General features: G+C 36.2%; 1 protein-coding gene across 6 annotated transcripts in view; it reads right to left on the reverse strand.

Moving 5' to 3' along the window:
• Positions 1 to 24,342, reverse strand: part of Oxr1 (oxidation resistance 1) — a 381,332-nt gene that overhangs the window by 234,827 nt on the left and 122,163 nt on the right. For 2 of the 6 annotated variants that reach the window (XM_078016783.1, XM_078016781.1), the window contains exon 1: positions 10,011 to 10,077. The exons of 2 other annotated variants lie outside the window; for them this stretch is intronic. In XM_078016783.1, the coding sequence (XP_077872909.1) occupies positions 10,011 to 10,048 (38 nt within the window). In that variant the 5' untranslated portion in view covers positions 10,049 to 10,077. Of the gene's footprint in view, positions 1 to 10,010; positions 10,082 to 24,342 lie in introns of those variants that run through there. 2 more of the 6 variants (XM_078016784.1, XM_078016790.1) reach the window with 2 other exon arrangements.

The following is a 24,342-nucleotide window of genomic DNA, read 5'->3' on the forward strand; positions in this document are numbered from 1 at the left end:
TTGTTGACATGAAAGATAGTCTGCAGGTAACTCTATTTCCAAGAGAAAACATTAAGGTCACAATATCAAGCCATTGATTCCCACTAAAAAGTGTTTCTAAGTAGACTAGATATCTTACTGAACTAAGTACAAACCAATAATTTATGACCAAATTATAATCAGAAGTTTCTCATTGAAGATGGAGTTAATTGATGATTTTCAATAAAATCGTGTTTTGGTGGTCATATCACAACCATGCACATTCTAAATGGGGATGGAGCTGCCTTCAAGATGCTCTCTTACTGATTTTCTTCCCTTTCCATTGCCATCTACTTTCTATTCATTTATATGATTTTTTTCCTTTTGAATATAAATGCCAATATCGCCAAGTTAAATCCTGTCCTGTGAATCATTCTCAGTTGACTACTCTGATACATAATTGCTTTGCAATTTGCATACTGGAAAGCACTCTCATTTCCTTGTTTCCTTTCCCCTAACAACTGAAGATAGATTTTCCTGCCATGTTTTCTTATAAGAGTTAGAAGACCAAGGGACCTAGGATATTACTTAACAGTTTCCAAATCAGTTTATTTTAGCTTCATATTAACTTAAGGCCCAAACAACTAAATATTAAGAAAACTGTATCTGGCAAAATTGGTCTACTCATTACTCTAAGAATTGATCTGAATGCCTTCACATCATGACCTCTGTTAAGCCATGCTCATTTAAAAGAGCCTTTGAAGCCAGGAACAGAAGACCAATAGTGAAATACAATCAAAATGAGTGAACAAAATATATTCCACAAATAATAAGAGAGATGAAGGAGACAATTTTAAATCCACCTTTTTGCTATTAAGTTTATGGATATTTGATACTTATCAAACTATAATAATGATATTGTGTTAATCCAATTATAAGAAATTAATATTAAATAATTATGTACCATGTGCCAGGCACTGTGCAGGACACTGTGCAACCAATCTCAGGAATAGATATTCTCATCCCATTTTCATAATGATGAAATATGTACTAAAGGATTTTGTGTAACTTCTTCAATGTTGCTGAACCCACAGGGGCTGCTAATCTATGTCCACCTTTTTCTGACTCTCAATTATTTTCCTCCCCAACACCTTATCCTGCCTTAACCTAATCTGATCATTGCTAAAGGCATACTAGCTGGATCCTTTGGGAAGGGCTTTTAATTCATGTTCTGTCTTTGTTCACCTGATACTCTAGGAATTTAGAGACCACATGCACAGCCCTTCAGAGCCCCCATCACTAACAGCAAAACGCAGTAGCATAGAGAAGCCATAGGGACAGCTAATGTCACTTACTCTAAATCTTTTGTGCAATTTTATAATTTTCCCCATTATGTATCCAATATACGGTTAAATGTAAGTCAGCCTGTCTCAGATCTGGTACCTAAGTAAATATTTATTTAATGAGTAAAGGAAGATATCAATGAATGGTACATTCTGTGTGACCATTCTTCTTTTTCCAATTTTCCAGTAAAAGTACCTCATTTATCTCTTCTTATGTGTTCTGCTCATGGAAATCCAAGAGCACTATAAGTGTATAGGAAAATTAGAATTAATGGATATAATTAATTATATTTCTAAGATACAGATACAACCTACTGAATATCAAAGAATGAGTCCACATAGGTAGGTTTCACACACATTTTTCAATGCAAAACAAGCTAAAATGTCAAAGTAATAGGTGGCAAAATCGAGTTGCTCCATGGAGAGGATGATTTATATACCTTGCTTTATCAAAAGATAAATGTGAGTAGAGCTTTTTTTCCCCTATTAGCTTATCTTACCCTCCTGGTTTGCTAGCCTAATGACACTTCATGTTTTTTTCTTCATTTCAAATCCTCTCCTATCCACTATGAAATAAGTCAATGATATATATTTTACTGGAGCCACCAAATCAGTTCATTGGAAATCCATTTGATATGGCCTAGAAAGCTTTGTTTATATTGTGAGAAACATCAGTATTAAAAGCTTTCTGTATGATTATTAAGCCCTCCATAGCCTCTATTGTTGGATGCCTTTTAATACATGTTTCTTAGTTTCCTTGGTTAATGCTTCCATTTAGAATGGAGTTGGAAGAACCATGTGCAATAGCTTCTATATATGGTCTTCCAAGACTCATTCAATTCCAGTCTTTAACATTAAGGGTTTTCTGTGTCACAAATGGCCCAATTGTTTAAACCACTTACCTGTCATACAATAAGCACAATGTAAATTTTTCAAAGAATAAGTGTCATCCACTCCATCATTCTTATTTAGCTCTAGACATGGGTGGTTGTTATTTTCATTAACTTGGTCACCCTTCCTAACAGTGTTGGAGATTACTACATCAAATTCAGAGATACCAATTTATTCTACTCAGTGGCATACAGCAAGGAAGCTTTCAAACAATTACTGTCACCTGAATTTATTTGAGAAGTACTCAATCAATCTCATTGTTGGCTTCATATGATACTGTCTTCATCTAAAGAGTTTTTCACATATATTAAATAATTTGATCCAAACAACCATGATGCTATAGATGAGGTGGGTATTTTTTATTTCTATGACAATTGAAGGATCAGAAAGCTTAAATGACTATGAATTCACACAGGTAGTTATTGGAACAGGGAACATATGAAGTCATACCTATTCTCCAATATTTTACTATGTGTGTTAATCAGCTTTGTACTAACAGTTACAAAATATCTGAAATAATCAACTTATAAAGAGGAAGGGTTTATTTTGGCTCACAGTTTCAAAGGTTTCACTCCATGGTTACTTGGCCCCACAGCCTTTGTGACAAGATGGCAGCACATCATGGCATGAGCACATGGTGGAACAGAGCCTCTTTCTTCAAGGACACAAGAAAGCAAAAACGAGAGAGAAGAAGGGACTGAAGTCCCAATATCCCCTGCAAGGGCACTCTTCCAGGGATCCCACCTCCCCACTACTGGGACCCACCTCTCAAAGGTCCACCACCTCCCCACAGTGCTGAGGGCTGGCAACCAAGCCTTTAATATATGGGCCTCTGGGGGACATTAATTCAAATCACAGCACTATGCTATGTCACCAGTGTTTATTGAGGGTTTACTAAGTGTACAACACACACCTTCCAAACACTCACTAACTCACCAAATAAGACAAACACATGTGAAGGAAAGAAGCAACGCTATCACTCAAATGATCTATGATGGAATATTTCTATAGTTTATTATTATCACGATTTCCTAACATATATAGCCTAAGGATTAATGAAGAAAATAATCAAATCTTTGGGAACCGTGTGAGAATGAAGCATTCAGGAAATGTGAGGCACTACTACTACAGTTGTTAAAAATACAAGGAAGTCAAGCAGTGGCAAAATGCTTGTAATACAGTGACTATCACAACTCCTACAGCTCCCACTGACGTAACTAGCCAACTTCACAACTGAAAACACTGCACTGAAAACATGCCAAAATAATTTACATTCCCAGGAAACTTTCTTTAGTTTGCTTTTTGAATCAAGTTAAAATTTCTAATTGTTTAGTGAGTGAACTCTAAAGTCCAAATCTTTATATCCCAAAGAACCACTTCTGTTCAGTCTAGTGTGAATACTGATTAAATTTATAGCAATTGAATCACATAGTCAAATATTGGATCTTCAAGTAAAAGACTAGTCTATGTAAATTCTATGTCAGTTAGTTCGCCATCTCTAAATAGCAAACACCAATATCCCAAAATACCTTCTTCATGTTTGTGCAGAGAAGAAAGGTGATGGTCAGGCAAGATGTGTGACAACACAACACGGTGGGCATTGAAATAGGGGGCTAGGGCACAACAATGTCTTCTGGAATTAAGTGACGCAGTAGACTTGTAAGACATGTAGGTAAAAGTAATTGTTTCTTATTAGCAGTAGAGAAAATATGATATAAAAATCTGAAGTGATACTGTAGAGAGCAATAAAGATCCATTACATAGATGAAACATTGTATGGAATGAGTCAAGGGGACTTAAATGAAAGATTTTGAGTTATGACTCCATTAGGATAGTAACAGGATGCCATACAAAATTATCAGCTGCATAAGGTTGATACCAATTTCTGAAACAAAACAGGTACCATTCTAGAAAAGTGGACAATATATGACAGATGCCAACAAAATTATATTCAGGACAGGAATGAAGTGTTTAGGCCACAACAGCTAACTATCGCCATTGCATTATATTTTCTAAGTTTATACACCATTAAGTTAGGATGCAGTTGTAACAGTGATCAGTCTATTGGAAAATCACACTTTTTGTTCTCTTCTGAGTAGGTGTGTATGGAATGCTACAGTATTCAAGGGAAGACTGTCTGGAAATTATACGAAAATATAGGATCAGAAGAGTACCGTTGAAGGAATTTATAATTAAATACCTTTAAACAAAGTATATATACACACTTATGCACACATTCTCCAACTTTTCTTAGAAATATACCCTAATTTTTAACCCTCGCTTTTAGAAAAACTTATAATTCTTATTGCTAAGAGTTATATCAGGCTTATGCTAAAATAAACAGTAGGAGAAATTATACAACAGTTTTTTTCCTATATTCAAATATGTCTTAGAATTACAGATTATGCTAATATTCAAGGGTTCTTGAAATTCAAGGGCTTTCCCACCAACTAATCACTCTAATTTACCAAGCCCTCATTCTAAAATATTCTCTTTTCTTGGGTGTAACTAAGTCTACTTTTTGTCTGTAAACAAACAAAAATTCATTTCTGATTAATTAATGAACTGCATTATTTTTGATCATCTTTTATATGGGTGCTTCTGTTAAGCATGTATAAAATTTGTAGGTGCTTATTATTCAGACATAAACGAATCTGATTATGAGTTTTTTTTTCATTGCCCTTTTATTCCACTTTGAAATGTGAGTTAAAATACAATCTTTCCAAACTTTGTTTGATGTGAGGAGGCCTAAAGTATACAGCAAAAAAAAAAAGAAAAAATATATACGTGGACTCCAGAAAGTATGAATTTGAGGAGATTTGGCTAGGAGCTCATCAGCTTATTTTCAAAAATATATTAAAGATGGTATGATTTATGAATTATATTATGAACCAAAAAAGTTAAGGACCTGCTCAGTTACAGTCTTTGTAGAATTTTCAGTTTCAAGAAGTTCATATGCTGAGAATAAACTCAGCTATTTACATAACAAAGTCACTTAAAGACATTACTACTAGTTAAAATTATTTGGTCAAGTTGAAGTTGGTGTCACCACTGATTTTAAGTCTAGGAGTAAATATTATGTCAACCATGGATGGCCTTTCAAAATTACTTTCCTTTTACTTCTTTTTATTCTGACAGCTCTCTAATCCCCAGACAACAGAATAATACATAACAACAGACTCTTAAGAGTTAGAAATATGTTTCATCAATAATAATCACAGTAGTAATCAATAATAATTATAGCTTACTTTTATTGAGATGCTCTAAGTTTCACCTCAACTTTCTCATTTAATTTTTATAATAATTCTGAGGTAGATCAAAACAATTACAATATTACCATCAACAAAAATAAAATTACAAAAATAATGCCAACACTACTTTATGTTCTTATCTGTACTTACTCTGAAACTCACAGAAAACCTAGGAGTTAGGTACTAGAGAGATATTTTCCTCATTTAAAAGAACAGGACATTGAGACATACAGAAGTTATGTATGAGGGCCTCTGATTGGGTTTTTCTTAACAACATTGAATAAGCAGAACTGAAACGCTACTGGAAAGCACAACAAGGTTTAGACACAGATAGTTTGGTTTCAGAATCTGTGCTTGTAACCATTACACTACACTGCCTCTTCATTCTCTCAAGCAAATAAGTCCCTAGTTTATTAGATCCACTTTACAAATGAGGAAACTGAAGTGCAGATAATTTAAGTGATTTAAATAAGATCATGTAGCTCAGGAATTGGCAATACTTTTCAGTAAATGGCCAGTGAGTTAGTATTTTCAGACCATGAAGTCTTTCTTACAACAACTCACCACTGCTTGTATAGCACAAAAAGCAGCCACAGGTATTATATAAATAAATTATGAGGCTATGCTCCAATAAACCCTCATTTATGAGCATAGAAATTTGAGTTTTATTTAATTTTCCTTACGTTGCAAAATACCATTCCTTTTTCCCAACTCAAAAAAAAAAAATGTAGTTGTAAATGGACAGCATGCCTTTATTTTACTTATTTTTCTGTGGTACTAAGGATTGAACCCAGGGCCTCACACATGCCAGATAGTGCTCTGACACTGAGCTCCAGCCTCAGCCCCTTTTGAACTTTTTAACAGTGTATAGTCCATAGAATAAAGTTGGAACATCAGCTATGGTTTGTCTACTTAGCGATACTTGGTGATCATTGGAGCTGATATACTATATATTCCAGATAATCTCCAGAGTTTATATTCCTAACCACTGTGATTTAACGACACGCTGCTCAGACCTGAACTTACATAGGAACCTAAAATGCACCTCTTTAGAGTCCTATGAACACTCCTCAGCACTGAAATCTACACATCCGATTTTATGCTGCTGTCCACAAGGAAGTGCTGAAAAGCTCATGATTTCCAGGCATACTTTGAATAATAAAATTTACCCCATCATATGGGGGTGCCAATTCACTTGGTGAATAGGAAAGAAAAAACTAGATAGCCCATATTTTCTTAGTTCCAAGGGAACACTGGACTGAAATTCACATGAAATATAATAGATATATATTTCTTACTAGATTTATGATAGCATAGTTCAACTAAGTAATCTAAATTTTGGTTTTGGACAGCTTTTCTGCCTGTCACTGACAGTTGAGGGCTCATCTCAGTGGCAGAGAAAGGCACAGGCACAAAATGAATGGGGGGGGCCTCTCATTGGGTTTTTCTTAACAACACTGAATAAGCAGAACTGAAACAGTTCCCTCTGATGAGAATCCTCATGTTAAATGCAGAGGAACAAACTGATCGGCAATTGTTTTAAGTTTGTAGTACACTTTTGTACTCTTCAAGTTTACCTCCCCAAAATTGGGAATAATAATTCTCTTTAGAAATCGCTGCACTTTCCATTAGAAATTATATACTGTTAAATCCTACTTTATTAAAATGTCTTTTTCCTCTAGAAATTTTGGATACATCACATGGCTTTTTTTTTGTTTGTTTTTACAGCCTTTCAGAAAAAAAACAAAAAGACATATACTTTGTGTTCAAGGAAAGCCTTTATGGTTATCTTGGGAGTTTATTATTTTACATAACAAAAGGTTACATTTAGTTTCCTTTTAAACCTACAATCTAGTACTCAGAACCCTAACATTTGTTTTATTTTTCTGAAGAAACCCTGAGATGTGTAATAAGAGCATTTGCTGCCTAAACAAAACACTATTTTTTTTCTAGGCTTTTCAAGTGGTGTTTTCAAAGGCACTAGGAGAAAGGCTGAGGTTGTGTGATGACTACCATTAGGACGTGGTGACATTCTTTGACCTTTATTTAATCACCATCATCAAAAGGCATTTACCAGGTGTCCAGTTGTGGCAGCAGCTTATTTGTGCTGTGGCATTAAGTTCCATCCTGCCTGAGGCCTAGAAGAAAACTTGAGTGGTCAACAAGAACTTGCAACCAAGAACTTACTGAACCCACAGGGAGAAAGTTTCCCTCTTTTTCCAAATAATAAAAACAAAATGTTATAACCTTCCTTGTCAAACATTTTGACTGAAAGACCTGACCAGAAAAGCTGTAGAGAAGGAAAAGTTTATTTAGAAAAAAGTTTATTTATTTATTTGTTTATTTGTTTGTTTATTTATTTATTTATTTATTTATTTCAGAGGTCTCAGTCCATAAGTGGCTGGCTCCATTCCTCAAGGCTCAAGGTGAGGCAGGACATCAGGGCGGAAGAGTATGGCAAAGGGAAGCAGATCACATGATGATCAGAAAGCAGAGAGAGAAAGATTCCATTCTCCAGATACAAAATATGTACCCCATTGCCATGTCCCCAGGAAACCACTTCCTCCAGGTCACAACCAATTAGTCCCATCAGGGAATCAATTCACTGGTTAGGTTAAGGCTATAGCCTAATCATTTCTTTATAAACCTTCTTGCATTGTCTCACATGTGAGCTTTTGGGAGACACCTCACATCCAAACCATAACAATGGGAAAATGCAATGGTTATCCAGGTTAGAAAGTTTGCAATGTGTCTCCCTGGTTAGAAATAAATCCAACCAAACCAAAAACTCAAGAGTATGAGGTTAAGAACTGTTGTAAAAAATTAGGAATCTGTACCTGAGACCAGAAGAACATATGAAATGAGACTACTGACTTCTGTGGAGGCAAGTTCCTAAGAAAGATAACCATAGAACACTGATACTTAGATGAAGGGAAAATGTGGATATTAAATTTAGAAATTAAGAATATTAATTTTTTAATTATTATTTATTTTGTATAGAATTGCTAAATTAATGCAATTTAATTGTTTAACCCTTCTCCATGATCTGAGCACAGGATTGCAAGATATCTGTTTGACTATAGATGTATCTTTTACACTTATAATTAATTTTTATTATATATTAAAGAGCATTTTACCATTTAAGGTGTGTATACCCGTCTTATCATAATTGCAAGACTTAGATGAACAAACTTTCTCCTCTCTCACTGAAGCTACACCCAAATCCCATGGTTGGGCATGTGATCCAGGCCTAAGATCCTTAAATTATTTTCCTTTGGCCCCACCTATTGTTCAGGAATAAGCATGTTACCAAATCATACATGGGCAAATATATACATTGTTGTTTCTGGGAAAGGTATTCTTCTTTCTCATTGTTCTCAAAAATCCAAGAAGACCAAGACAAAATTTCTGCTTCCATTTTTCTAACACATGAGGACAGTGTCCACAAACAGGAGTAATTGGCAACACAAGGTAAGAAATAAGTCTTAATGTTCTTTAACCTCTAATCTAGTAGATCCTGAAATTTGGGCTTCCCAGCATACATGAGCCAATAAAGTCACTTTTTTTTCCTTAAGTCATTATGACTATAGTTCATTTCAGAATTTGATACCAGGATTCTTGATATCATGATTTAAAATTAAATGACACGCCAGGCACGGTGGCAGAGGCCCATAATCTCAGCAGCTCAGGAGAGTGAGGTAGGAGGACAGAAAGTTCAGTGTCAACCTCTGCAAAAAACAAGGCATTAAGCAACTTAGTCAGACCCTGTCTCCAAATGAAATACAAAATAGGGCTGGGGATGAGCTCAGCGGTCTAGTGCCTCTGAGTTCAATTCCTGGTATCAAAAAAAAAAAAAATTAAATGACACAATATTCCCTTTTTAATACACTACTTGTTATGATTTTCATTTAAACTTTCATGTAATAGTTTTATAATGAAAAACTCCAGTCAATAGTGAGCTCTGTTTTATCTTAGCCTGCCTGTGTAGGATTTGAGGTGAGGGATTATGTCATGTATATATTAATATTTCCCAAAGCACCTGACTGTATAATATTTTTGTTTGATTTACTGATTCACCTTTTTATTTGTAAGATACCTTCAGTAAATTTAAATTAGGAAAAAATACCAGCCCAATATTGCTCAAAACATGGTCTTTGAGATTATATATGTTGTCATATGGAATATTAATACTTTCTGAACACATGCACCGTAGCTTATCATATTTCAATAAACAAGGAGTATTCATTGTGCATTTTCTGAAGGCAATTATGAAGAAACATTATGCAAAATAACTAGCCATTTCTCTTTAAAAGTAGCGAGGTCATGGAAATCAAGGAAAGATTGACAGTTTGGGGGACATTAAGAAGACATAACAAAACACAATGTGGGATCTTGAATTGGATCTTGAACTAAAAAAGAAAAAAAAAGACAATGTTGTAAACACTAAAGAAATTCTAATAAGGTCTTAGTTAATAGTATTCCACTGTGTTAGTCAGCTTTTCACCACCTGTAAACAAAATACCCAAGAAGAACTACTTAGATGAAAAATGCTTAATCTGGGTCTCACGGTTTCTGAGGTCTCAGTCCATGGTCAGCTGACTCCATAGCTCTGGGTCCAGAGTGAGGCAAAACATTATGGCAGAAGGGCGTGACCAAGGAAAGCTGCTCAGCAAATGGCAGCCAGGAAGCAAAGAGAGATTGAGGAGCAAGGGACAAAAATAATCCCCGAAGTCAAGCCCCCGGTGACCTACTTCCTCTAGCCATGCCCTACTTGCCAACAGTCAACACCCAGTAATCCATTCAAATCATTAATTCATCAAGTGGATTAATTCACTGATTAGGTTAAAGCTCTCATGATGTAGTGATGTAAACAACTCACCTCTGAACATTCCAGCACTAACACAGGAGCTTTTGGGGACACCTGATATTTAAGCCATAACATCTATCTATGCCAATTAGTGAGTTTCAATAATTGAACTACAATAATGTCCTATATCTACATTAGGGGAAGCTTGGAGAAGGTAATAATGGGATCACTGATGATTCTGTAACTTTAAGTCTAAAATTGTTTCAAAATAAGTGATAAAATTCAAGAGTATTATTCTCTTCAGAGTTGATTGAATATATACCAATGATGCTACTATTGACTCAAATATATTGAGAATGTTTCAGAATTGCCTTCAGATCAAACTTTCAAAATAATAAAGCACTCTCTCATTATGTTATAGTTAGAATCATTAGCATAGTATCCTGCCTTATGTACGTGAAGGCATTGAAGAAAATTCAGTATTGGGAATAATCAAGGATGAGATCCATAGAAGCTGGGCTGTACCTTCACCCTCAGATGTACAGTTAAGAAGTGATCTAGCCTTATTATACTCAATATACCAAGAAAGAGAGATTAATATGAAAGTGTTTTAACTGTAAGTACAAGAGGGAGAATTGAAGAAAATAAAGTTATGTAAAAAACACTGGGGTCAGAGTGCAGTAGTCTTGCCTGTCAGGTTGAAAGGGTTAGGCTGGATTGTGAAGGCAGAGGACTGCTACTCAAGGTTCTTGAGGAAAGTGAAGAAAAATTCTGTAATCAATTTTTGGAGAAACCACTTTCTCAAGTCAATGATGACCCATTATTAAAATTAATGATTCTCCATTTGTATACTAGCTTACATATCCTCTGACCTAACACTCCAATAAATTACTTCCTCTTTCTTCCGCTATTAATCTTTCCCTTTCTACTGAACTATTAACATACAAAAACAAACTGTTATCTCCCTCATAAGTATCTTGATCCTACTCTCTAGCCAGCTACTGTCCAATTTCTGAGCCACCATTAGAGCAAACCATCTCAAATGAGTCAAGAAACATATCCATTCATAATTATTATCTTCAATTTTCTTTCAAATTCTCAAATCTGGTATGATCAAGCTTTCACTCCCATCATGCCACCAAAACTACTCACATCAAAGTCACCAATGACCTCCTCAGTACTTTCACATTACTTGTCCCTGCTGCAGCAGATGACACAGTTATCACTGCCTCTTCCTTCGCACCTTCTTTCAGGTGTCATCTAAGATACCACCCTCATTTGTCTTTCCACATACTTCATCCATCACTTCCTCACAGTCTCTTGTTACATCCTTCTCTTCTCCCTGACCCATCATTGTTGGATGTCCCAGGGCAGTCCTTGGTCTTTTCTCTTTTGTGCCTACACTCACTGCCTCAGTAAAACCATGGTACTAAGTACCATTTATATGCTAACAACTTCCAAACATATCTCCAGATCAAACCTCTCCCAAAGCCTCCAAAACCTATTGTCATCTCCACTGGATACCAGTCATCAGAAACTCAACATGTCCAGAATAAACTTCTTGCCTTCAAACTCTTCCACTCAAATCAAAGCCTTTCCATCTCAGTTGATGGGGGAAAAAAAAGGAGGAGGAGGAGGAAGAGAAGGAGGAAGAGGAGGAGAAGGGAGGAGGGAAGGGGAAGGGGGTGGGGAGTTGGGGAGGGGAAGGGGGGAAGAAGAAAGAAGCATTCTTTCAGTTGCTCAGGCAAAAATGCTTGGACTTATCCTTGATTCTTGTCTTTTAATCACACCCACATCCAATCTGCCACCCAAACTTAGCTATATATTCAAAATACAAGAATAACTGGAAGAATATTTTTATTCCATATTTCTGGTGGAGCATCCTCTGGTTTTAATACACAGACATCATATAATGTATCCATTTTTGATAGGATTCTATGACAAAATGTTACATTTACAGGTCATATCCTCTGTTTAATATCCTGCAATGGTTTCCTTTTGTTTTGAAAGAATAATCAAATCTCTAAAAGACTTACATCAATCATGATATGCTTCCCTCAACTGTATTGCTGCTCTGACATTCTTTCCTACTTTTCTTCCTCCAAATCATTCTGCTGCCTACCCTGACTTCTTTGCTATCATTCAAATGGGTCACATGTCCCTGTTTTGTTAGCTATTCAGAGAGGTCTTCCTTGAACATCATAACCAAAGCAAACTCCACATTCTGTTCAGTTTTCTCCATAGCACTTGTCACTTTCTGATTTTACTTCCTATTTACATATTCATTTTATGACCATACTCATTAAAATTGAAGTTATACTCTAGGTAAGGGCCTTATTGGCCTTGTTCACAGAAGTCTCACCATGGCCTAGGATGAAGACTGGTGATGGATGAGCATTTATCAAATGAACAGATAAAGAATGAAAAAAATCTACATCACTACTTCTCTTTCTATCTCCTTCTCTGAATGATGGCCACCATGGGAACTAGGTTAGAAATGTATCCATCAATCTGTTTCTGTCACTCTCTAGCTCTGTACAAACTCTAACCTCATACTTCAACTGAATCTAACTTGGAATTACTCAGATTAATTACTGAATTAGTGTTTAAACACAAAGAAATAATTAGCAAAACATTTCCACTTTCCACTGGTAGCAGTATTATTTGTATGCTTGAAATTATGGGTTTAGTAACTGTCAACATTATCTCCAAAACAGATCAGATTCTTGAAGTTCAGAAATGTGAGAATCATATTGGGAAAGACAGTTCTCCATGGATCTCTATTCATGTCTCAATGGAAACACCAAGAAGGTAAGGCCCCTATTGTTCTTTACCCAGCCACATCTCAGTGTGTGTTCTTGTGAGTGAACTTGGTAGATGAAATAATGACACCTCCCTGGACAAAGGTTTGCTTTCTGCTTACTATAAAAGCACTGGAACTCAAAAACTCAATGTTCATCTATAAGTGCAGGAATCATCTGGGTCCACACATGTCACCTGGGGAGACACAGAGACCAGAAGAATGGACTTGGGCTGATGTTCAGGCTGCTTGATAGTCCATCAGTAAACAAGCACTCTGCTTTCATCCATGAAGCAGAAACAGGCTTAGTACTTGCAAACAGGGTAAAAACAACTCTCAGGTCCAATGAATGCCACTACTATATTTTTCAGCAAGTATTAATTTTTGGTCAAAATGGTCACAGAATTACAGCTTTTAGCAAGGAAAAAACCTTCAAACTATCACTAGAAACAACCCTACAATTAATAAACATGTTGATTCTTGCTAATCAAGATAGAGCGAGGGGAGCAAATGAAGAGTAGATTTAGCCACTGATCTGAACTTGAAAAGCTTTGGTCATTTCATCTCTTAACAATGGATTAAGTACTCTGGAAGGTGGTTTAGAAATGGGAAAAGACAGGATTTTTAGATAGTCTTGGGCTCAAAATTTTATATTACCATTTACTAGAAGCAAGTTTTCTTTATGTAAAAATTAAGGAGGGTATTCTTTGGATTACAAGGTACTGGGGTACAGATGTGGCTTAAAACACCTGAAATACAGTAAGCAGTCATTAAATATCATTGGGTATAAAATGTACAAAGTGAAATCTATCTGGCAACAACAGTGTATCTTAATATGTCAAACTGTATTCATATTCTGTCTACTCATTTAAGTGCATATTCAGTATCCATTAACAGGATATGATCTGTATAAAGAAAACTAATATTTATTGAGACCTTCCTATGACACAAATTTATGATATGTGTTTTCAAATATAACAAAATTATATAAAGTACACTGAAAATTGACTCAGTGGCAAGGCTTGACCCTGTTGTCATAATTCTACTCTCTTTACATCTGTATTTTGTACAACATTATATTTCCTCTGGGGAGAAATCAATACATGTAAACTGAATTGGAAATACATTAAATTCTTGTAAATGACATTTAGAAGGATATAAATAATTAAATAAAGGCCACACATGTGTATAGTCACATAATTTATAGATTTATTTTTTTCACCTTCCAAAAATCAAGATGACCAAATTACACTATTATTGAATGTAAACTATTTGAATTTAAAAAAAAAAACAGTTTTTGAAGGCAAAGTCCTTTTCTTTGCTAACTCCCCTCTAAAATATGTCTCTAAGTAGAACAATTCCTGTTCCAAACTAATCATATTATTATTTCATTCCTGTTTCTACAATATTTTCTAAGCTTGTCCCATGAAGATTCAATGTCATGAAACAATGATTAATGTTCATTTTATTAAATTCAGCCAGCATGTGGAGTAAGAAGCTAAGCTTCTAAACTGTGTTCAGCATACAAGATACAAAGATATTTTCTCAAGACATAAGATCCAGTTGAGGAGCAATTGCTCTAGTAATGAAAACAGATGTGTCAATTGTAAATATGTGGATAGCAGAAGATTATGCAGGGTATAGAAGTGGGGCAGTGGAGATAAATCTCTCTGGACAATGACTGTAGGCAAGGCTTTTAACAGAAGATTCAGTCTCATCTATGAATGAGTAAATTTGAAAATTAAAATAGCTTACTATATGGTCACATAGCTCAATCATGGAACTCTAGACAATAGAACCTAATTTCTAAATCATCTCTTGGATAAAGTACTCTAATGGTATCTGCCATTATGTTCAAGTTGCTCATTCTTAATCTGGGAATATAGAAAAAAAGATGGGAAAACATAATGATGCTCCTCAGATTATTAATGACAACTCTCATTCTCCAGGTGCTCAAGAAAAATCCACACCATCATCCTTGATCCTTCTCTCACATTCCACAACTGGACCCTCATCGGATCATTCAGACCTACAATTTGACCACTTATCATCTCATCCTCCCATCACTACTAATTGTGGCCCAAGTCAAGATCATCTCTAATCTGGTCTTTTTTGTTTTGCTCCAATCTAATCTCAATCTAACAGTGAGGAAAATCCTGCTAAAAATGTCAATCTGATCTCATCATTGTCCAGTACCCTCCTGTGGTTTCCCATTTCACTTGAACTTCATATCCAAGTCTCCAGGATGAACTCCAAGACTCCGCAGGGCCACAGAGACAGGCCTCCTACCTTCTGTCTTGGTGTTCTCATCTCTCCCTCACCCTCTGCCCTACCTGCCACACCAATGACTCCATTTTTAAACCACACTGTCCTCTTCTTGTTCTTCAAGGGCACCAGGCAAGCTCCAGGCTCGTGCCTTTGTACTTTCCATTCCTTCCATTTGGGATACACATCTCCCAGAAGATTCCCGCAAGCTTTCCTCATTTCTTCCAGTGTTGATCTAAAGTTTACCTTTATAGTAAGGCTTTTCATGTCCAAATCATCTAAAAGCTCATGCCACCCAACATGTTATATCTTCCTCTTCTATTTTATTTTTCTCCTTAGCACAGAAAAAAAAATTATCAATTAGACTTTACTTAGGTGCCATGCTTATCTATCCACCCTCCTCCATGAAGGCAGAAACTTTTATCTGTTTTCTTACCTTATCCATCATGCCTAATATATAGGAGATATCTAATAAATGATCATTGAATGAATGAAATAATGAACATAGATGTAGTGACCGCAAAGAACAGGCCCAGGCTCAGTGATACAAAATAAGGCAATCCACAGTGATTGTGGAACCATGCCTGATATATACTAGGAGCTCAATAAACATTTGTCAAATTAAATAATGAATTAAAAATAAGGAAGTTTCTTCCAGCAGGGTAAGAAGATTTCCATTCAACAACTGTGGAGTCAACACAACAACAAAAAAGAGTCTAGAGTCTCTCATATTTCTACTGTGCTAATGCCAGTGAATTTGGGGACAGCTCCTGTGGATACCTGCATTAGGCTGACCTTTGTCATGTCAAAAGATCCTTCACTCTAAGAAAATAGTAGTGTAATAGAAGTCAGAAAATAGTTTCCTCTTTATATCTTCTTCAATATTTGCAATTTAAAAAAAAGCAAAACCCTATACAAAGGGCAGTGATCCTCCCCTCTTCTCCCAGATGCCCATACCTAAGGCATTTTGTGGGGGGCAAGAGGCTTAGAAACAGAGAACTTAAGATTTTTTTTCACTATAGCTTAAATCACTCTATTAACTGTGCTATCAGTTTTCTCATCACTGAATTAGAATGAAAATATGTACATCACAAGATGTCTTGAGGATTAGTGTAAAACTGGGATTGGACATATTTTGTAAGACATAAAGTGTTATTATTACCAAGGAAACTTCTATGGGATATAGTAAAAATATTCTGGGCTCAAGTTAATTAGCTACAACCAGTCAAAAAAATGAGAGTGTAATAGGGATTCTTAGAAGTTAGTATGTTTAAACAAAACCAATACACAAATAAGAGAATAAAATGATAGGCAAATTCACTCAACTGTGAAGGCAAATAGAGGAGGTCCTGCAACACATTCTGCAATCAGAAGGACCTATGATTTCTGAATGAAATCAATTATGTATACATGAAGAAATGGAGACTGTGAGCAAAAATGTACTCTGCTACCTAGATGAGTCAGGCCTAGAGCTCAGATTTTCTATTCCTAGTTTAAGACTCCATACTATAGCAAAATGAGCATTTACTGAGCTCTTCCTACCTGCCAGTGGTACCCTAACCACTTTAAATGAGCAGCAGCATGATGCTGCTGCTGCTTTTACAATGCCTACTTCTCTATCAGGCCAGTTGAATCAAAGACAAGAGAAGCAACTTACCAGGGTCACACATCCCAAAAGTGGCTGAGCTAGGATGAACCAAAGCAGAATGACAGCCTTTCAGTGCCCTCAAACTCCACACCACCTGTCTAAACACAGGTGATTGCCCAAAATTCTACTGTGCATTCTCATCATGTAAAATTAGTTTCTGGAATAGAATAATATTAGCACAATAATGCAGAACCTTCAAAGGTCACAGAGCAAAAACAGAGATATGGTATGTTTGTGGATTTAAAAATTCATCAAGGAAGATGGAGATGAGATAAATGTGTCTAAGTGGGCCCATTATTTATAGGGGATACATGATTATTAAAAGTATTGAGAAATGCTGTCTTCATTTGATATCTGACTTATCTCAGAAAACCTGAATGTTTACTCCATGTATTAAATTGAGAATGAGTTGAATAAGCCAAGCTCCTGTTAAGCCCTTTCCAGTACCCCTTAGGAACTCTTGAAGTTGGAGGTCCATGGGAGAAATTAAGTAAGGAGGGATCTGGCCCTATTAGGGTTGACACCCAGCCTCCATATATATATATATATATTTTGCAGTTTTTTTAGACAGGCAATTTTGTTTCTCTAAATTGAATGACATATGGGTTTAGAGAAACAGGTATTCATTCTTGAAGTGAAGGTCCTACCACTTATTAGTATTGATAAATCATTTTATACCCTCTGAACCACAGAAGTGTCATCTACAAAGTGGAAATGAAAAATGAGAGGAAAAGAATAAACAACTGAAGAAGTATAAAAAGTAAGGTTCTGTTATTGAAAGGAATGTAGGTGTCTGACCTGCTAAATAATTGCTGGAATGTGGTAATAATTTGAATGTACCTCTATATATTATCACACAGGATGGTCATTATTGGATCCCTTCAGCACATGGGAAAAAAGCAGTTCAGAAGGTTTAACACATCATCAAGGTCACAAAATTAGCAAGTGTCAGAACCAAGTGTTCTAACTCCTGATGCAGTGCTCTTTGTGGCAAATCTTTGGATCTGTGGTACAGAATCAGTGTGGCAGAGTTTGTTGGCTTTCTAATATATGAACCATTTTTACAGCAACCAAATAAATGATGATGCTGAGAACATGAGGAAATGTTCTCACCAAGATAACGTTTTTTTGCTGACTGAGACTCATTCTTCATGGACTCTCTCTTATTAGACTTTCAAATAGTTCATCCAAAGTCTTGTACTGCATTTGCTATTTACTCTTGAGTGAAGCAACATTACTTTCCTTATGTTCACCACAGGAATTGAAGAGGACATTAATAGGTCAGGATTGAAATGGATGTGGAAAAATAACACCTTCAATACAGAAATAGTAATTAAAAAGAACACAATATCTCATTTACACTTTAGTATGTTGCTTAAAGCATAATAATCCGGTAAACCCTGTGACCTTTAAAGTTTAATAAAGACTACTGTAGGAGTGTGAATATATGAATTTGGGAAATCTAAAACTTCTTTTCTCTTAAATTATTTGAATTCTACTAAATTATTTATGGAAATAGAAATTTCTGGAACATATTATTATCCTTTTAATTAACTGTTTTAATTCAAGACACGTCAGACCTACAGACCAACCAACAAACACCAGTCTATGCACTCATCCATGATATAATTTATATGCATGAGCTCATACACTGTTACTACTAATTAAAAAATAAATATAAAGGGAAATCAGTCCATCAGTAAGCCACGTTCCTTTAAAGTGAGTCAGTGCCCTTTTCTCTAAACACAAGCCTCAAAAATAAAAGTTCACTCAATAACTTTATGTGTTTTAATTTGGATGTTCCTTATAGATGTTAATGAATAACTGTGTTATTAGTCAGGTCTGATTCATACTCATTAATGAGTAACTTCCTTTGGTGCAATAGAAATACCCATTCCTTATATTTTTTTTGCAACATTTTCATGCATTATCTATTTGACCTGCATAACATTCCGTGAGGAGCAAATAGGCATTATTGTCAATTTACCAAAAAAGAAATGGAGAATCAACAAGAATCTTTTATTTTTACGTTTAAAATGAGTTTCAAGGCCATTTATTTGAGCTACATACTGAAAGTCTGACTCCCCTCCAAAATTCCCATTTTATATTTAAATACATTTGGAGAAAGAGAACTCACAGTCCAAGATTCTCACCATGGACATATGTGAATTTGAGTAAATGTTTCCTCATGAGGAGCTGAAATCCATTCACTTAATCGCAAACCACTGGCCCTTATTTACCTTTAATGCATTACAGGACAAATTTAACTACTCTGGGACAAACAGATTCTCAACACATGGGCTGTGCTCTTATGTCCCCTTAGGATTCTTTCCTTCAAGCTAAATATTCTAATGATTATTCAATTCTTCCTCATGTCTTAAGTATATATATTAATTTAATATATACCTGCACATTAATTTACAATATCACTTTATGCATAATATATAATATAAAATGTCATTCACTCTTATTTACATATGTAAAACTCTATGAAACATTTTTATATTATTCTACATGATTTTGGCTCATCTTCCAATCACCTGTTTTAGACCACTGTACATAGCTGATACATCAGAGTAAAGGGAAGAATTCTGCCTTACAGCCTTTTCCTGAAATAGAAAAATGGAGAATGTAGCCTGAATTGAAATATCCTAGCAGAGTGCTCACTTATTAACTTGCTCTTATAAAATGATAATAACTATGTAATTTTTTTCACTAGTCATGGTCCTTATTTTGCACAGGCATGAGACACAGGTGTCAGCCACTTTTACAGACTGGGTTCAAGCCCCTCATCCACCATTAGAGCTGCTTCTGAAACCAGGGCTGTGGGCAGTCCTTTCACTTTACTTGGAAGGAATGTTTTCAGAATGCCAGGGGTGCCAGGGAATGGCACTGTAGGAATGGAACCCAGGCCTTTGTGTCTCGTTAGAATTCACTGCATTGTCTTCTGTGCAGTCTCTAGATAACTGGTAGTAGAACACCGGGTATTGGGAATCGTGTTTTTCCTCACATGAAAAGAGGACTAAGGCATTTAATCCTTCACTTGGAAACCGATTGTGAGGACTTTTGAAGGACTAGGCAGCCTTAGGTAGTGTAATCAAAGTCTTTGCAGATATTTCTAGGTATAAAGAGATTCTCAGTGACCCATTCCTTGGGTCAAAAGTATATTGAAGATGAATGGCAACAGGCAAACTGTCATCCATAAGTCTAAAACCATCTCTTCCTTATCAACCATTACATCTCTTGCACCTTTTTTTTTTTTTGCGGGGTGGGGGGTACCAGGGATTGAACTCAGAGGAACTAGGCCACTGAGCCACATCACCAGCCCTAGTTTGTATTTTATTTAGAGACAGGGTCTCTCTGAGTTGCTTACGACCTTACTTTTGCTGAGACTGGCTTTGAACCCTAGATCCTCCTGCCTCAGCCTCCAGAGCTGCTGAGATTATAGGCGTGCACCACCACACCCCACTCTTACACCAGTTATTGTGCCTCTGCAAAGCAGCCACTCCACATGCACTGTCTCAAAAGAAGTGGATTAAAAAAATAAGTATATGACTACGTGGGTTGACAGTCAACAGTCAATTGTACAGCCAGAGGAAAACAGACACCTGTGAATGCACCACCTCCCCTCCATTAGAGCATGTGCTGACTAGTGACACTTGGTGAATAAAGAGCGTTTACCATGACATTCACTATATCACAAGGAATAATTTTTATGAAATTAGCAAAGTAAGTCGTATACTCAGTGGCAACTAATGCAGTAGGAAATATCTGGCATGTACAAGTAAGGCTAGGTCATGCCAGATGTATTCAGCTAAATGAGCAACAGATATGCTGCACATGGCCTTTTCAAGTGAAAGGATACTGTATAAGAGATAATCATAGAGCTGCCCAACGTATTGTTACATTGTTTAATCCAGGATGGATGTTCCAGAGGCAAAACTAGATGCAAAAAAAAACTTTAGATGGAATCATTGTGTAGAGGAAAAATAGTTCATCATAATAAGACTCAATTTGTTTCTTTCCTTCAAATTACATTAATGCTATTAAATAATTTCCAACATAATTAAATTATCAATGAGAATGAAACCAGATGGTGGTTCTAGGTATAATCAAATTCAAGCATTTGAATTTTCTCAACTTTGAATTTTTATTGCATAGAAAGTCCAGTGCCTTTTCAGTAAATAATGCTTATTCTACTTCTGCTGAATAAACTAGAATCCCTGAAAATCCTTAATGAAAATCTGTTCAGAAAACAGTCACACTATGGTATGGTCTTATGACTCAGTGAATAGTTTGCATTGTCAGAGGAAGTAGGCATGGAAGGGGGAAGGAGGATATCTGTGTTCTATTTCGAGCTCTCTCCATCCTCTGGGTGACCTATGATGACTCACATCCCTCTTTCTGAATTCTTGCAGTGACTCAGAACCTTTTTAAGAAGTTTTCTGTTTAATGCTGTATCAGATCATTTCCTCTGGAAAGTGTCCAATACCAAATCATCTTTTAAAATTCTTGCTTCTATCTGTCTTCAAAGGAAAAGTGATTAACTCCTCATGTGTATAGCCTGAAGTGAAACATCATTAAATTTACAGAATTTAATAGTGAAAAACTAGTGATGGAAATAATAGAGAAAATACTTTGCAAAGTTTTTTAATTACATTGAACAACACTGAATTTTCTAGCCCAGAAGAAAAAGCCTTATTCGATTTGGGAAATTCGTCTGGGTCTGCCAGGAAAACACTAAATATATTATCTGTGCTATCAAGTTCAGTGGATCACAATCTAAAAACTCATCCTCAAACTGTTCAGTCTACAAGAATTACCCTGATTCCAGGGATTTATCAAAAGGTGTGTGCTTTCAGAAGGCTGCATCTCTGTCCAGCATTCCATATGACCGACACAGGTTAGACTAGTCAGTATTTCCAGGAACACTGCTCCGGAGGTCATTACCTGTTCCTTTGTCAGTATCTCTCTGAGAATTACAATAGCATCAATAAATAGACTGACTGAGTCATTCTGACAGACTCTTGATTTTGAAACTTGTTAATGAAATTAGATGGCACATTTTAAGAACTTGCATTTGACCCTGGCTAATGTTTTTTTTTTTTAATTAAAAGAAAATATTTTAATGAGACTTCAAACTTGCATCTAAAAGTTCTAAAATTGCTTTTAGTTTTATCTTTTTCAGGTTCTGATCTCTGGGTTGTTTTCAGTGTAAAAAAAAACTGTGAAGATGCAAATTGTTTCTATTTTCGATATCTTTTGTATTGCTGTGACGAAAATACCTAACAAGAGCAACTCAGAGGAAGGAACGTTTTATTTGGGGCTCACGGTTTCAGAAGTCTCAGCCCATTGATGGCCACCTCCATGTCTCTGGGCCCAAGTTGAGGCAGCACATCATAGAGGAAGGGTCCAGTGGAGGATAACTGCTCAGCTCATGGCAGGATCAGGAAGCAGAGAGAGGGAAGGGGGAAGGGCCACAGGGAAGATGCCCCCCTTCCAGGGCACACCCCCAGTGACCCTCCTCATCCAATCATTCCCCATCTGCCTACAATTACTACTCAGTCAGTCCATTCGTTATGGTTTGAATGTGAGACGTCCCTCAAAAGCTCACTTGTGAGACGATGCAAGAAGGTTCAGAGAAGAAATAATTGGGGTACAAGAGCCTTAACCCAATCCATGGATTAATCACCTGAAGGGATTGAGTGGTAACTGAAGGCAGGTTGGGTCTGGCTGGAGGAAGTGGGGCTTTGGGGGCATGCCTTTGAGGTATATATTTGGCATCTGGTGAGTGGAGGCTTTCCCCCCTGATTTCTGATCATCATGTGAGTTGCTTCTCCCCACCATACTCTTCTGCCATGATATTCTGCCTCACCTCGAACCCCAAGGAATGGGACTAAGACCTCTGAATCCATAAGCATCAAATAAAGTTTTCCTCCTCTACATTTGTTCAGTTTGGGTCCTTTCATCACAGTAGTGAAAAAACTGACTAAAACACCATTAAAATTAGGATGAATGATTAGGTAGGTCATAGCTCTCATAATCTGATCATTCCACCTCTGAATATTCTTGCATTAACAGGAACTTTTGTGAGACACTTCACATCTAAACCATAATAATAATTTTATCAAATACACTGAATAATTCGACAACAAGTACACAAATAGTAGGTTAGTAGTTTGTTTGTTTTGTAAAACTGTGGCCTTGACCAACGTAGATTTAAATATTCAGACTAAACTGAAATCCTATATTAGGTGATACTTGACCACTGGCACTACTTCCTACAAATGACCTAGTATCAATAGTCTACCTAGGACAACTTGAAAACAATGTTCTCTTACTCTGTACCATTCTATTGCCAACTGGAGGGAGGAAATGTATCCGGCTATATTTATTCAAGTTTTATTGAATAATAGATATGTTCTAGAAGCAAAGGTACAGAGAAAAGTACTAATATAATGTTAGTTTTTAATTCTTGAACATTCGATTATGGGAAAATATGTGATAACTGTTCAAATGATTATATACAAAATACTTAGAGAGTACCGAAGAGGAAGAGAGCAAGTCAGGAAGGCTTGAAGATGGCATTTAATCAAGTCATGAAGGACTAGTGTCAGTCTGAAACTAAAGGAGTATAAAAATAATGTGGGTGAGGATGTGCAGAATGGGGAAACCTCATGCACTGTTGGTGGGGATGTCAACTAGTACAGCCGTTATGGAAAACAGTATGGAGTTCCCTCAAAAACTAAAAATAGAACAACCCTGTGATCCAGCAATTTCACTACTGGGAACATAGTCAAAGGAACTGAAATCAATAGGTAGAAAAGACAACTGTACTCTTCTGTTTATGAGGCAATATTCACAATAACCTAGATATGGACTTAATCTAGGTGTCTATCACTGGATGAATGGATGAGTATGGAATATACACAATGGAATACTATTCAGTCTTTAAAAAAGAAATCCTGTCATTTGTGAAAAAAACGGATGAGTTGGAGGCCATTATGTTAAGTGAAATATGCCAGACACAAAATGAAAAATACTGCATGCTCTCCATTACATGTGGAACCTGAACAAGACAATCTCCTAGAAGTAGAGAGCAGAACAGAGGTTACCAGAGGCTGGAAGGAGTGGGGATGAAGGAGGATAGAAGATGATGGAGATAGAAGATGATGAATAATGAGTTCAGAAATGCAGCTGATTAGTAGTATCTTTTGAAGGTAATAACAAATGAATTCCATATTGCAAAACACCAGTAGGGAGGATTTTGAATGTTCCTTGTGGAATGAAATGACTAATGTTTGAGGGGATGGATCTGCCGGCTACCCTGATCTGATCATTACACGTTTTATGTGTATTGAAATATCACAATGTACTTC

This window comes from Ictidomys tridecemlineatus, chromosome 7 (genome assembly GCF_052094955.1).
Source record: "Ictidomys tridecemlineatus isolate mIctTri1 chromosome 7, mIctTri1.hap1, whole genome shotgun sequence".
In the NCBI taxonomy this organism is placed as follows: Eukaryota; Metazoa; Chordata; class Mammalia; order Rodentia; family Sciuridae; genus Ictidomys; species Ictidomys tridecemlineatus.